General features: G+C 36.5%; 1 protein-coding gene across 1 annotated transcript in view; it reads right to left on the bottom strand.

Moving 5' to 3' along the window:
* The window catches only part of ZSWIM6 (zinc finger SWIM-type containing 6), a 192,763-nt gene that overhangs the window by 7,713 nt on the left and 171,298 nt on the right, over nt 1–13,752 (bottom strand). The window contains exons 6-10 of the mRNA XM_055332605.1: nt 10,253–10,429; nt 9,830–9,976; nt 6,050–6,196; nt 4,495–4,755; nt 581–716 (exon numbers count right to left, since the gene is read on the bottom strand). Of these exons, the coding sequence (XP_055188580.1) occupies nt 581–716; nt 4,495–4,755; nt 6,050–6,196; nt 9,830–9,976; nt 10,253–10,429 (868 nt within the window). The remainder of the gene's footprint in view (nt 1–580; nt 717–4,494; nt 4,756–6,049; nt 6,197–9,829; nt 9,977–10,252; nt 10,430–13,752) is intronic.

Raw genomic sequence — 13,752 nt, forward strand, 5'->3', positions numbered from 1 at the left:
GGGAGCAGTCCGAGTGAGGAGAGCAGGTCCTAAAGATGCCTGATAGTGATACCTTTAACCCTAGCCTCTGATCCCATCTTCCATTGCCCTCCAAGTGAGCCCAAAGGTGCTTCCATGATCCTACAGCCTCCTTGCACTAATGATGGATGGACCATGGAATTACAGCAGGTGTGAAGGGCTCCCTAAGGGATCACATTCAGTCAAGTATACTTAATATTTACCACTGTTTCTAATCTAATTTTTTCAAAAGGATCAATTATTCAGGAAGGTTTCAACTGGTGCTCCCTTGTGTTTAAACCTGGCCTGAAACTGTTCTCTAATTCCCAAATTCTAGCATCAAGAAAAGTAAGAAAAAAAGCCATCATGACCAGTCTAGGATAGAATTCTTCCTTTACTGTAAAACAAAAGCCAGACCAACTAACAAACAAACCACTACTACAACAATCCAAGAAGTATAAATAGTTTCTTAAGCTTTTGTGCTGCCTACAAGAAATACGAATGAGTGAGAAGTCAGTTAAGAGCTGTTTTTCCCCATGGGGAATCTGGGTCGCCTCCGCCCGGCTGGGCCGTGAATACGTACCGCATTGCTCTCAGGGCAATTGTGTATGCCAATTCAGCATCGTGAGGTAGGAGAGAGGTGAAGAGATACTTGGCAAATGTGTGCATTGGAACGCTCTCCCGATGGATTATTTCGCCTAAACCACTATATGGTCCGGCTGTGGGAAGAGAGCATACACATTTTACATTCCTAAGAAAGGAACTAAGACTTCTTGTAAACTATATTTTTAAAATTTTTATGTAAAGTTATAACATACACAAGCTAATCTAGTTAAGAATGTAATCAAAGTGACATAGTAGAAAAAAATACAATTCTTAGTCAAAAATCATTCTATAGGGAATAGTATTCAGTATTGAATTCATTTCAGGAACGACCCCCCAACTAACTATAACATAGTTAAAATGAGAATCACAGAACTAGGGGGCAGAGCTTTTTCATATTATAACTGTTTCAGAGAAAGAAACCCTCTGAAACACAAAAATCTCACTGAATTTGAGACATCCTTTCTCAATGTGTGACATCTGAGCATACAGATTTTCAAATGCATAGATGACTCTGCAGCTTAACTTTGGAATCTGCCCCTGGACCCAATCAGTCTTATGGGCACAGACAAGCCCAGGTTTCCAGAAGAGTGCTCTGCCTCAGGGGAGGAATCTAAACCACAAATTCCAATACAAAGACTTTAAATACTGTTGCTTCTAATAAGCAGAAATAGATATTAATTCTCAGAAAGTGATTAATAATAAAAGAATAGTTAGTAACTCATTTGATACTCACCATAGGCAAAGAAAAAAAATTAAAGTAACTGGAAATCTACCACTTCGGGGGCTCCAAAAGACCAATTTCAAAAGCAAAATTACATTTAAGCTGTCAAAATTCATTTCTTAGTAACTTATGACAGGCATGGTAGCAGAGCTAACTTCCCCTGTGTGCTCTCTGAATGCCGCCCCTAAGAAAGGCGATACCGAATTTTAAAATAAATTTTGAAAGGAAACCACAGTGGTTAGTTCAACTACTTTCCACTTAGGTACTTTGAGGTTTAGTTACTGTAAAGTGTTTAATAAATTAGTTTCCATGTCACCTTTGGGGAACATCTGTTTCATGATTTCTAGAATTATGAACCATGACACTACTGCTCAAAGGACATAATACATTTGTTTTCCATGAGAAAAATCAGTCTGGTGAAGAGTTTAGAATGCAAGAAATGGCAGTTCAGAACAAATGGTGAGAGGAGTTACTGGGTAGGAGCATGATACATTCTAGATCATTTTAACAGAGATTATTTTAACATTTCATTATTTTATTTTTTGTTTAGTGTTTTTCAAGTGCCCATTATTTAAGTACTTTGAAAATCATATTTTCATAAAACCTTATTTTTTTGCCTAGGCAAAGTAAAATCCATCCTAGATTTCTAATTTTACCAAATATATTACCTTCTTCATATTTTTAAGACATTTAGAAATGTTTTAGTGACCCGATATTCTTAAAAGGTTGATATAGCATTATAGTTCTGCCTTTAGTTCATATAACAAGGCTAAATTTTTAGATTATTATTATGGACTGAATGTTTATTCTCCCTGCTCAAATTCATATGCTGAAGCCCCAACTCCCAGTGTGACTGTACTTAGAGATGGGCCTTTACACAGAGGTAATTAAGGTTAAATGTGTTCACAGGATGTGGCCCTGATCCAACAGGATTAGTGACCTTATAAGAACAGACATCAGAGAGCTCTCTTGCTCTCTCTCCCCCTCTGCTGTGTTGAGAGCACAAAGAGAAAACAGACATTTTAAGACAGGAAGAGAGGGCTCACCAGAAATTTCACTGACAAACACTTTGACCTCTGACTTCCCAGCCTCCAGAACTGTGAGAAATTTCTGCCCAGGCAGACTAGAACACTAACTATTTTACTGAAGGCTTCATTACAGAAAACTTGTAGATTATTCATTTCCTTCATTTCTCCTCCATTTCCTTTCAATGTTTCCCTTAAGTCACCAAGTTACCTTTTTGTGCTATGCAAAAATAAATAAATAAAATAAAAAACCCAGGACATAATAATCAACACTTATTGTTATGACATCCCCCAACAAGAAAAATATTCAGTCAGATATCACAGAATTATTTGTGGATTAGTAATTGAGTGTAGTCTCTGAACTCCCCAAAAGTGCTTTACCAATATGCCAACTGACCCAATATGCTAGTATTGTATTGTGGTCAAGTGATTAACATACAGCAACAATACAGGACAACTGCTTTTTCTTTTTCAGAAAAAGTTAAGCATTTTTTATTTCAGAAGAGTTAGTGCCTGCTATTTTGCGCTTGAAATTTACAGAGTGTAAATACATGAAGAACTTGGTGCCCCAGTGCAGTCAACTCAACCATGGAGTGCTTATTTTTGGGAGTTTACAGAAATGGTCCCTTGGCTTCCCCTTGGACTGCTTCCTGTTCTGCACTAGCCATTCTCTACAAGCCTCATAGGATCAGGAAAGGAAAGGAGACTGCAATGAGTCAAAAGCACTCCTTATCAGGCATAGTTCTAAAAAAAATATTTAATGGGGAACAATGAATGCTCTAATCAAAATCTAAGAAACAGTTGTGAAATATTCATGAGTAATGAACATGGAAACATTTAAAAAGGCAAATGATAAACAGATATCAGATACTACCAACTTTGAAAAGCACACATCCTCTTCCTATCCTTTAAGTACAGTGGAAATCAAAAGTCAGTTACTAATAGCCAGTGACAGCACTAAGTTTGTGGTTCATGATACTTATATCAAAAGGAATTATATAGGAGGAAACTAAAACAAGAACGAAGAAAGAACGAAGATCACTTGAAATTTGCCAACATGTGCTTTTTTATCTTTAGAAGAAAAAAAAAGTTAAGGCAAGGGCTTCAAAACATGATCAGGAATTTTACCAAAATTAAGCATAATATTAACATGTTTTAACTTTTCTAAGAGTATGTTCCCTTTAAAATGCACTTCCAAAACATACAAATGTATAATATATTTGATGAAAATATTTTCTTTCGAAGAGATCTTGAGCTTTGGACAAATAAAACAGGTTGTGAAATGTTATTTTCTCTAAATCCCTTCCCCGTATGCAAGAGTTCTGAAGATACCACACTTTATTCAACTATCAATCACAGAGAATCCCACAATAATAACACCCATAGACTGAAGAGATAGAAGCAATTTTACCAATTAGGCATCCCCTAAATTTGAGTAAAAGATGAGGCTATTATACTTAATTAATCTTTTCTAGAAAAAAGGCAAAAAAACAAAAAACCCCACCACCTTTTAAAAATAATGCCAACCAAAATTTCTTAGGCCATTCAGCTCTTGACCTTACAAAAAGAAGAAAATTAGACTTTGCCTTAGAGAATCCAAGAAACTTTGAACTTGGTGAATCTATGCCTAATGAATTCTCTGGAATAATTAGTACAGTGGAAATCCATTCCTGGGGCCTCTAGTCCTTTGCTAGCATGTGCAAATGACATATTCAAAACCCGGATGTCATGTAATAGCCATAATAATAATTCACAGGAATGCCAACGAATTTCCTTTCCATTATTTAATTGGTCAATCAAATAGATACATGGCTACCAGCAATAACTCACTAAGTATCAAACTTGCATTTATCTCAGTAATGGCACAGACTAAATAACAGCAGTCTTTTTCAAAGTTTGTGGCATTAAATGGGGCTCATTTCTAACATGCTATCTTACGCAACACTTAAAAGACACACATCTGACTATACTTTTTGATCAAGTGATACTACTTTTTGGATAGTAAACATTCCCATGACAACTCAGTGACCATACCAATCAGAATTACTACGACACCAAATGCATTCAAACAATACTCCCAACATAAGAAAGCTTGTGCCTCAATAAAATTGGCAGAACAAGTGGAAAACTTCTATATCACACTACCTTCTAATAGGAAGACTGCTTGCTTGCGAAAAATTTTCACCAGTGTGTCATCCAATTCAATTTCCTGAAGCTTGGAAATGAGCTGCTCCTCATTCCGGCAAACCTTCTCTTGTGTGTACAGCCCATCAGGCATGATACGCTGCTGTCCCAGCCCTATCAGGGCTACTTCCACAGCTAGTGTTAAATAGGATTCCCCTTCTTCTAAGAATTTATGTGCAGGTAGATGCTGGTATTCCAGAGACTTGCACTGTCCCATATTCTCTGTAAAATGTCACAAAAGAAATCAGAGTTCAGATATTACTTTTCCAGGTAATGATAGGTATAAGTATTTATTTTACCCACTACTGATAAATGAATTATTGACTTTATTCCAAGAAAGCCAGAAAATTGTTTCTTACGTTAAAGTGAATAGTTTTTCTAAGATGTTTTAAAACTTGACGGTGAATGACCAGATGTGTATGTTTTGGGGGATGGAATATTACAAATATTTTTCTCCCACTGAAAACGAATCACCAGAAAAACCCTACAAAGCTAGGAAGACATTGTAAGAATACTTAAGAGTGAAAAAAGATTTTAGACAAGAGCAAAATTACAGTGACTACAACAGTTGCTGATTTTTTAAAGCCTGGCATTAAAAAAAAAGTTCCCAAACTGTTACCACTATGTCGAAATTTAATGAGAAGTGTAGAGAAAACAACAGACACAACCCAATTTCAAGGTCCTTTCTGTTATCAAAGAGTCATCAGTTAACAAAAGAGGAATGATTCTTTGGGCATTCTCTTATCTTAAAGTGTTTCTCTTAGAAATGTTAATAAACTTCAACCATTGAACTCCCAAGGAAAGTGAATTCAGAATCATACCTTTCACCATCCTGAAGGAGTTTGGGGCACCCATAATCCATGAAAGCAGACACCACAGGAGAAATTATGGAGGCTCAATATAATTACTCCTCTGAGTCTACCCAGGTATGAGAGCAGCAGAGGGACAACCATTCCTGCCTCCCAAACCTCTGCTCACAGCCCAAGGGCAGTCATTTTAGGGATGATTCTTCAGTCTCAAGAGGCCAGAGAGAAATCTCAAAACACTGCTTTATAGGAATGTGTGATGTAAAACACTTCTGAGTGACATTAGATACTTCTCTTACAGGAGACTACAACCCATTTAAGTGACAAGTAACTTCTAATGTAGACAAACTTAAAAAGCAACTAAATTTCTAGTTCTAAATGCTTTGATACACATCTTTATTTTAAATCTTGAGACTGGAAAACAGCCATAAATGCAGATAAATTCTCAGATGCAGAATCAATGGCTAGAAGAAAATAAACATTTTTTAGGTTCTTAACACATGCTGCCAACTGTTGCTTCTAAGACAGAATTTTCCTAGTTTATAAAGCCTCCACAAAGCAACAGGAGCACCCATTTCCTTGCTCCCTTGCTAACCATAAGTACTAGTAACTATATGGATTCAGAAAACAACCTGTGACAAAAACAATGACCAATGCCATTCAGGATTTAAGGGGAAAAAAGCACACGAGATGAATGCTACTGGTGTTACCTGTAAAATCCGAGAACCCAGAGAAATTTTCATCATCAATTCGGCATGCTTCCATGAGGCTGCTGAAAAGAGTGCCCACGGGGTCCAGGGGGTGTCCAACCCAGCCCTCGAGATTGGTTATCGAAGTGATGCTTTTATGGGGTAGCTCTGTGTAAGAAAAGGGAATTGAGAGATGGAGACAAGTAGAAGATGAGAGGCTTTACCATTTAATAGTGGCATTCTAACAAATTAGTACGAATTCAATTAGGTACACATAATCCCTAACACGTTAACTATTTTGTGCTCATAACAGAGTTCATCTGTAAATCAGTATAAATAGTGTCAATTTTCCAGGACCGCCCCCAAACATTAATTCATGTGCCTAAGGTACTGGGTTAACCTATTTATGCTATTAAACTATGTTGTATGAGGAAAAATAAGTTCCAAATTTTCACCTGAGAAGCGAGGAACCACTTCCCTCACTTTCCCAAAAGTGGCATTAGAGAAGACTAGGAAGTCTCCCTGGAATGATCACTTGCTAACTATATTAAGAAGATAACCTTAAAGTCAATGTTCACTAAGTCCTCTACACCGGAGATCAGAAGGCAGCAGTAACCTGGGTCCAATCTAGATTCCCCTATGGATATCATTAAACTACTCCCTTTGCACCTATGGAAGGCCTAATTATCATGGATCTGTACGCCATTTAAGTGAGGGCCTTTGCCACAAAGGGAAACTATAGCAGAAGGTAACATATAATTTGGATAAAACATCCTTTTCATTTTCTTTGCAGAATGGTAGCACTTTCAAAGTCCTTAAGTTAAATTGTAAAGTCCTGAGAAAAAAAGCTATAAATATTTTAAGATATGTTTCTTTTCGTAAAGAATGCAATGCTTTACATCCAAATATTTACTAAATAAATAATAGTAGCTTCTTCTTAAAGGGAAATATAATGAAATCTATAAACAATATAAAATATCCAAGACAAATACTGGCTTTTTATAAATAGCTAAAGAACCATTCCATGAATCCAATATTCTTTTAGAAGTCTTCTGGTTTTGGACTATCAACTACCAGTACATAACAGTGAAGAAGCCTGGCACAATGTGTGTGTGTGTGTGTGTGTGTGTGTGTGTGTGTGTGTATAAATCTATATGGTGAAAGGAAGTGTTGTAGTTACATAAATCTATTACAAGCAATGGAAACAACAGAGCAAATTTTATGAGGTATTTCCTCTATTTTTTTTCCACACAAAACTTAGTGAAAACAACACAAAAATGAGGGAAATAAATTTCAAAAAGGAGAAGAATTTTTTTTCAAAATCAAGAAGCTAAGTAAACTTAAGTCAGACAAAGAAAGACAAATACCATATGATTTCCCTTTAATGTGGAATCTAAAAAAACTCAAGGGATCCCTGGGTGGCACAGCGGTTTGGCGCCTGCCTTTGGCCCAGGGCATGATCCTGGAGACCCGGGATCGAATCCCACATCGGGCTCCCGGTGCATGGAGCCTGCTTCTCCCTCTGCCTGTGTCTCTGCCTCTCTCTATCTCTCTCTCTCTCTGTGACTATCATAAGTAAAAAAAAAAAAAAAAAAAAAAAAAAAGCTTCTAGATACAGAGAACAGACTGATAGTTGCCAGAGGCAGGGGTGGATGTAGGTGAAAAGAAGTAAACGGGGAAAAGGTACAAACTTCCACTTATACAATGAACAAGTCATGGTGATGTACAGCATGACAACTATAGTTAACAATACTGTATTCTATTTTTGAAAGTTGCTAAGAATAAATCTTGAAAGTTCTCATCACAAGAAAAAAAAGTGTAATCATGTATGGTGACAGATAATAACTAGACTTACTGTGGTGATCATTTTGAAATATATAAATAGAATTCTATTATATACCTGAATATGATGTTATACATCAATTATATCTCAATTAACAACAAGAAAACCTGACATATTATGCCAAATAGTACTGAAAATGTACAAGGTATATACTTACTAATCTTGACCACATAACAAATAATTGTCATAGCAATTTGGAATTATAACAGCTGTGAAAAACCTATTCTTTAAATATGGACAAAAAAGTAAAAAAGAGGGAGAGATAAAGGTACAGAGACAGTAGTACCTAAGAGTAGCCTGAAATAACTTTTCACTCCTCATAAGATAAAAGAGAAATGGGTCTAAGAGTGGTTTCAAAGACAATTAAAGGAGTCTAACTTAACATGTATTTTAATTCAGTTACACAAACTAACATTTTTTACACTTTCAATTCATAGATATTGTAATATTTTTCATTTAAAAACATTTCTTTAAAAAGTTTATGATTTTAAAATCTGATAATCATCCTAACCTAGCTAGCTTTAATTTTGCAGTATAAAAAGTACCTCACCCTCTCTTACCCTGAATATTACTATCCTTCATATTTTGCAGAAGTAGCTACCTTTTGGCTATAGATTGTGTTTGGGGGAAGAGTGATTGCAAAAAAAAATTTCCAAAGGTTCAAGGAATATATTTTGCAAACATATCTGGTAACCTGTTATGTTGTGAAGAACATGAAGAAATGAACACAACAGTGATCACCAGGATATTATTACATTCCAATTCCATTTGAGCTCCCCTTCTTCTGGTTCAAATTTTAACTTCAAATTTTTCTTTCATCATATAAGTGAATTAAATGTTAGTTAACATTTATAGTAATTCTGATACAGACAGATGGTACTAAAAGTTACAACACTCACTCACTCTAACCTTCAGCTCATTTCAACAACTCTTGATAAATTTCAGCTGTACCCTTGGTGTGTGTATAATTAAACAAAAACAGGACTAAAAAAAAAAACAAAACAAACAAAACAAAACAAAAAACACCAAAAAACCCAGCTACTAAAAATATCTCTCTGAATAAGAAAACTCCAGACTGAAAAAACAAACCTAATCAAAGACACACAAAAAGATTTATACCTATAGAAGGAACAAGAAGTGCATCGATTGAACAGAAAAAGCATATATATTTCTTTTTCTGATCAGACCCTTACGCATGTAATGTAACTCTCTGCAAATGCTATTATTACTCAGTAATACTTCTTTAAAATTTAAAAGATTAATAGTAAACTAAGATAAAGAGAAGTTAAACTGAAATGTGTTGGCAGTTGGCAGTTCATCAAATGTTATTTACAGAATTTGAAAAATACAGGAGTTCTGATCACTTAAAATAAATACCATATCTTGAAATACAAATTGTTATAGCTAAAAAGTTTTAGAGTGCTTACACACTATGCAAGGCTCTTTTAAGAGTTTAACAGGAATTAACTAGTTTAATTTTTTTCAACAACTCTAAGAGACCAGTCTCTACTGAAGACCATTCCACAGATGAGGAATCTAAATCACAGAGCTTCACGTCACTGCCAGCTAGGACCTAGGGCTAGGAGTCAAACAGTCTGACCCTAGACCCCTTACTGTTAGAACGAAAATGCACTTTCACAAAATCAGAGAATTGGCTAACTGGCATTTTCAATAATTCAGACACACTAAATAATTACTTGAACAATAAAAAATTATCCCCCTAAAGAATTAACTAACCTAAGAAATGTTTTTTAGAATCTTATTTCATACACATGCAATCAGGAAAAAATACGCCTAAAATTTCTTGCAGATCAGCTATGAAATATTCTAAATGAGTAGTGAGTAAAGTCATCTCCATTGCTCTAATTTTAAAAGCCATCTCTCTAAAAGGGGACAAAATCTAGTGATGTCATCACCAAGAATCCCATTCCAATGGAAACAAACTCCTTCACATTCACCTTTTTTTTGAGTTCGGAACATTTCCAACTGTTTCTGTTGCTGTCGTCTTAACGTGTTAACAATAGCTATTGCTAATCTCAGTGCTTCTCTGGGATACCCATGAGAACGTAATGCATCCACTCTTGCACAAGCTGTAGGAACGTGTTCTAAAACAAAAAGTTAAGGGGAGAAAGTTGCCATCGTCAGACAGATCTACAAAAATCGCATTTAAGTAGTAAGATGTTTTTCCCCCAAAATACTATTAAAAAGACACAAGGAACCATTTCTGAACTTGGATTTGAATGAAACGCTCAGCTCCTACTGCCAAGCATTCATCCATCTCCCATTGAATCCCTCAACTCTCCACCTCCCACTCCAATAATGCTATAGAAACGAAACAAAGAAGTAAGTCATGGAAATGTCTTTCCGGTTTGGCCACTTACCATGCCAGAGGGGCCACCCGCGGGAGTCAAAGAGGGAGTTTTCAGTGTCGTCATGGTAACAGTAGTTGGTGTATAGGTCACTGCTGATAATGTGCTGCAAGTGGCTATCCTGCCAGTGGAGATCGCATGCCTCGATGGCTCGGGTGAACACTGTCCGATGTGGCCTGTTCGATGAATCTGTTTTTTCCACAATTCAGAAAGCCGTGTCAGCTATTATTCACATGTAAATAAATCAGTCATACCATTCTGTGGCCAGATGTTCATGAGCACACCCACACACACTATCCTGCACCCCCTAAGCAGAAGGATGAAGGGTGAATATTCTCATGTCCTAAAGTACTAAGTAGGCAAGTCAGCCCAAAGAGCCACCATCCACTCACTTGTTTTATCAAACACAAACACTCTGCAGCCATCAAAGCTAAGGTTAAAGGCATCCTGCAAAAAGAAGTGTCAAGTCTAGTTTCCATGCCAAATACACTCAGAGGAGGCACTCGGCACAAAAATCACATGAAAACTCACTGCTCCCCACTTCTGAGGTGCTGTGGTGGGCTGCCCTGATGGGATCAACAGCTCTCACAAACACTATGCAAGAGATGCGACACCAGCCATGGAACCTTTCAGGAAGATGCAATCAGCCTTTAAAGATATGCAGAAGGGTTGTGCTTTTGGTTGTATTTTTTAACTATATTGTGCGGTTTTGCACAATTAAAACTATTATGCTTCTTGGGATATAATGATTAAATGCCACTTTATATCCCAAAGGGCATAAATGCATATATTTAACATTTCACAAAGCCACACAACATAGCTACAAAACAAACCAGCGCACTTACCTTGCCCCTACAGGCTGCCTCCTGACTCCTGTGCAGGTTCCATGACTGGTGTGATGTCCCCAGCATAGTGTATGCCGGGGCATCACAAAAGAGCAGAAGCATACACTCCGAAGAGGATTCAAGTTTCAGGACCTGACGGAGAAAAGAAATGTTTGGGGAATAAAGAATATTCTCATCCCAACTTCTGGGATTATTCAGTTCTTGTGGATAACAGGGTTCAAATACTGTAACTACAATCCCACCCCTTGGGTCTCCACTCCAGGCTTACCTTCAACTGTGGCACAAACCTTAGCGAGCCTCAACTGAAAAATCAGGGTAACAAACTATGCTTATTTATGTGTATTTTCTGTTGCTTAAGTATTATCCCTCACTGTACTGAGGCCTAACTCAATGAGAAGCAAACTGGAGCCTTGGCTAGACAAAGGCAAAAAGGGAATCTTAAAACCCAAAAAACAACCAAAATGAGAACTCTGGGAAATTGTCAAGTGCAACTCCTCTAATTCTGTAGATGGAACTGAAAACCAAGAGAAGTGACATGACTTGCCAAGGTCACATGGCCAGGCAATGGCAGTGAAAATCAAGACATAAATATCCACGCTCTAAATTCAGCTATTTCAGTTGTTGTGAAAGGCTTTGAGAGGTCTTTAACAGGTAAGAGACATTACTCCAGCTTGGCTTCAGGTCAACTTAGACATCTGTATTTGAATGGGAGACATATCAAAATGTATGACAGCATGATTTGAGAGGCATGGATCTCTTATGGCCCTTGCCTAGTACACAGGGGAGCACACCTTGCAAACAGGAGGAGTGGCCCTACATTTAAGGGCCTTTGAATCTATCAGGGCTTTCTGCTGAGCAAAGATAGTCCTACCTGACAAGAAACTGGTTCCATGACCTCTCACTGTCATTTGTTAAAATATTCCCAAGTTCAAATTTTACACATTTTAAGTGGCTCTGTCATTTCGGAAACAGAACTTAAAACTAAAAGGAGACCTTGAAAAAGCATCTTAGTATTATGCATGTATTTAAAAAATTAGAGTTCTACCTCTCAATTTGGCTCACTGTGGTAATGAATAATAAAAAAGTGGTAGACCATGACTCCATTTGAAAAAAAAAAAGCAAAACCCTTAACTTCTCACATGTTTGTATGTAATTGTAGGAGCAAAGAGAAGGTGTAGGAATACACCACACTTTGAATGGTGGTTAGCTACATAAGATCAATAAAACCAATTCTAACAACAACAACAAAAAAGGCTAAGTATTTTAGCTCCTCTGAATAGAAAAAAAAGAAGAAAAGGCTAAATACTAATGAAATAATAACTAAATGAAAATGTAAGCTAGTCTCTAATAACATGGGAAATAAAGATTATGTACATAGACAATGATTAACGAAGATACACAAAATTTGATTAGCATTGAAATTATAGTCAATTTTTTTACATGTTTGTAGGTTTGTGGTTTTTTTTAATTTTTGCAACAAGATGAAAAAAAGAAATGAAATTTTTTTTGGAAACTTTTGCATCAAGATGGAAAAAAACCCCAAATTTTCAAAATGATACATATACAAATTTATTTTTAAAATCTTGAATAAAGTAGATATAATATTAATACATGCTGATAAAAGAAAATTTGGGAAATTCAGAAATATAAAAAGGGAGAAACTAATAGCTCTTTTATCAAAAAATTAAAATAAAAAAATTGGCTATCATTCTGGCATATGTAAAAAAAACCCTACTCTTTCAGAGTGTAGATTTTAATGTTGCTGTTGTTGTTAATTAACTCTAACAAATAACCTTAGCAAAGACAAGGCCTGATTCCCCCTAAATATTCACTCCAATGTGCCAACACAACCAATTCTGCCCACGGCCTATGTCATGTACACACTCTACCCAGCTGCAATGTGTGGCAGCTGGGCTCTGCTGGCTACCGCAGACTCTCCCCTACCAAGCCTACTCAGTACTCCATCAGAAGTACTGCAGGCTAAACATCAGAGTCCCTCTGTAGAGATGTCTCTTCTGCTGGAGGATGTGGATATTCTGCTAAAGACAGGAACCCTGGTGCCTTCAGTCCCAACAGTGAGAAATGTTGCCCTTAGAATGGATTCTGACTTCTATGCTTAGACCAAACCATACACAAAATAACATGTTTCATCTGGAGTCTAGACCACTTTCTTAAAAGTTCTCCAAAGCCTATGGAATATTTATGTTTAATCAAAGGGAAAGTGACCAGATGCAAAGTAAAATAGTAAACTGTAAAATGTTAGGATGGCAGTACAAAAAGCAGGTGAGAGTGAAACTTCCAAATATAGTTAAGGAAAAGGAGATTAAAGTAATTACCTATGTATAGGGAAACACTTTCCTAGCAATGGAAGAAAATAAATGTTGAATTGTTGAACTTGAAAATCCTAAGCTTCTGGAAGAAAACTGGGATAAACTAATTTTCTTTGAAATTATTAAACAAAATGATCACGGGCAATAAAAATACTAAATTCCCAAGACCTATATTTCCAGACAAAGCAAGGCCAGATAATCAACTTTTCCAAGTCCTAAAACTTCTTTTTGATTAGACAAATCCCTGTGGAGTGATACATCTCATTTTCTTTCTTGTAGGGATTGAAAACACTATTCTAACATTCATACTCAACACAATGTCTGGCTCTCTCTAGTA

Source organism: Nyctereutes procyonoides, unplaced genomic scaffold (assembly GCF_905146905.1).
Source record: "Nyctereutes procyonoides isolate TBG_1078 unplaced genomic scaffold, NYPRO_anot_genome, whole genome shotgun sequence".
Classification (NCBI taxonomy): Eukaryota; Metazoa; Chordata; class Mammalia; order Carnivora; family Canidae; genus Nyctereutes; species Nyctereutes procyonoides.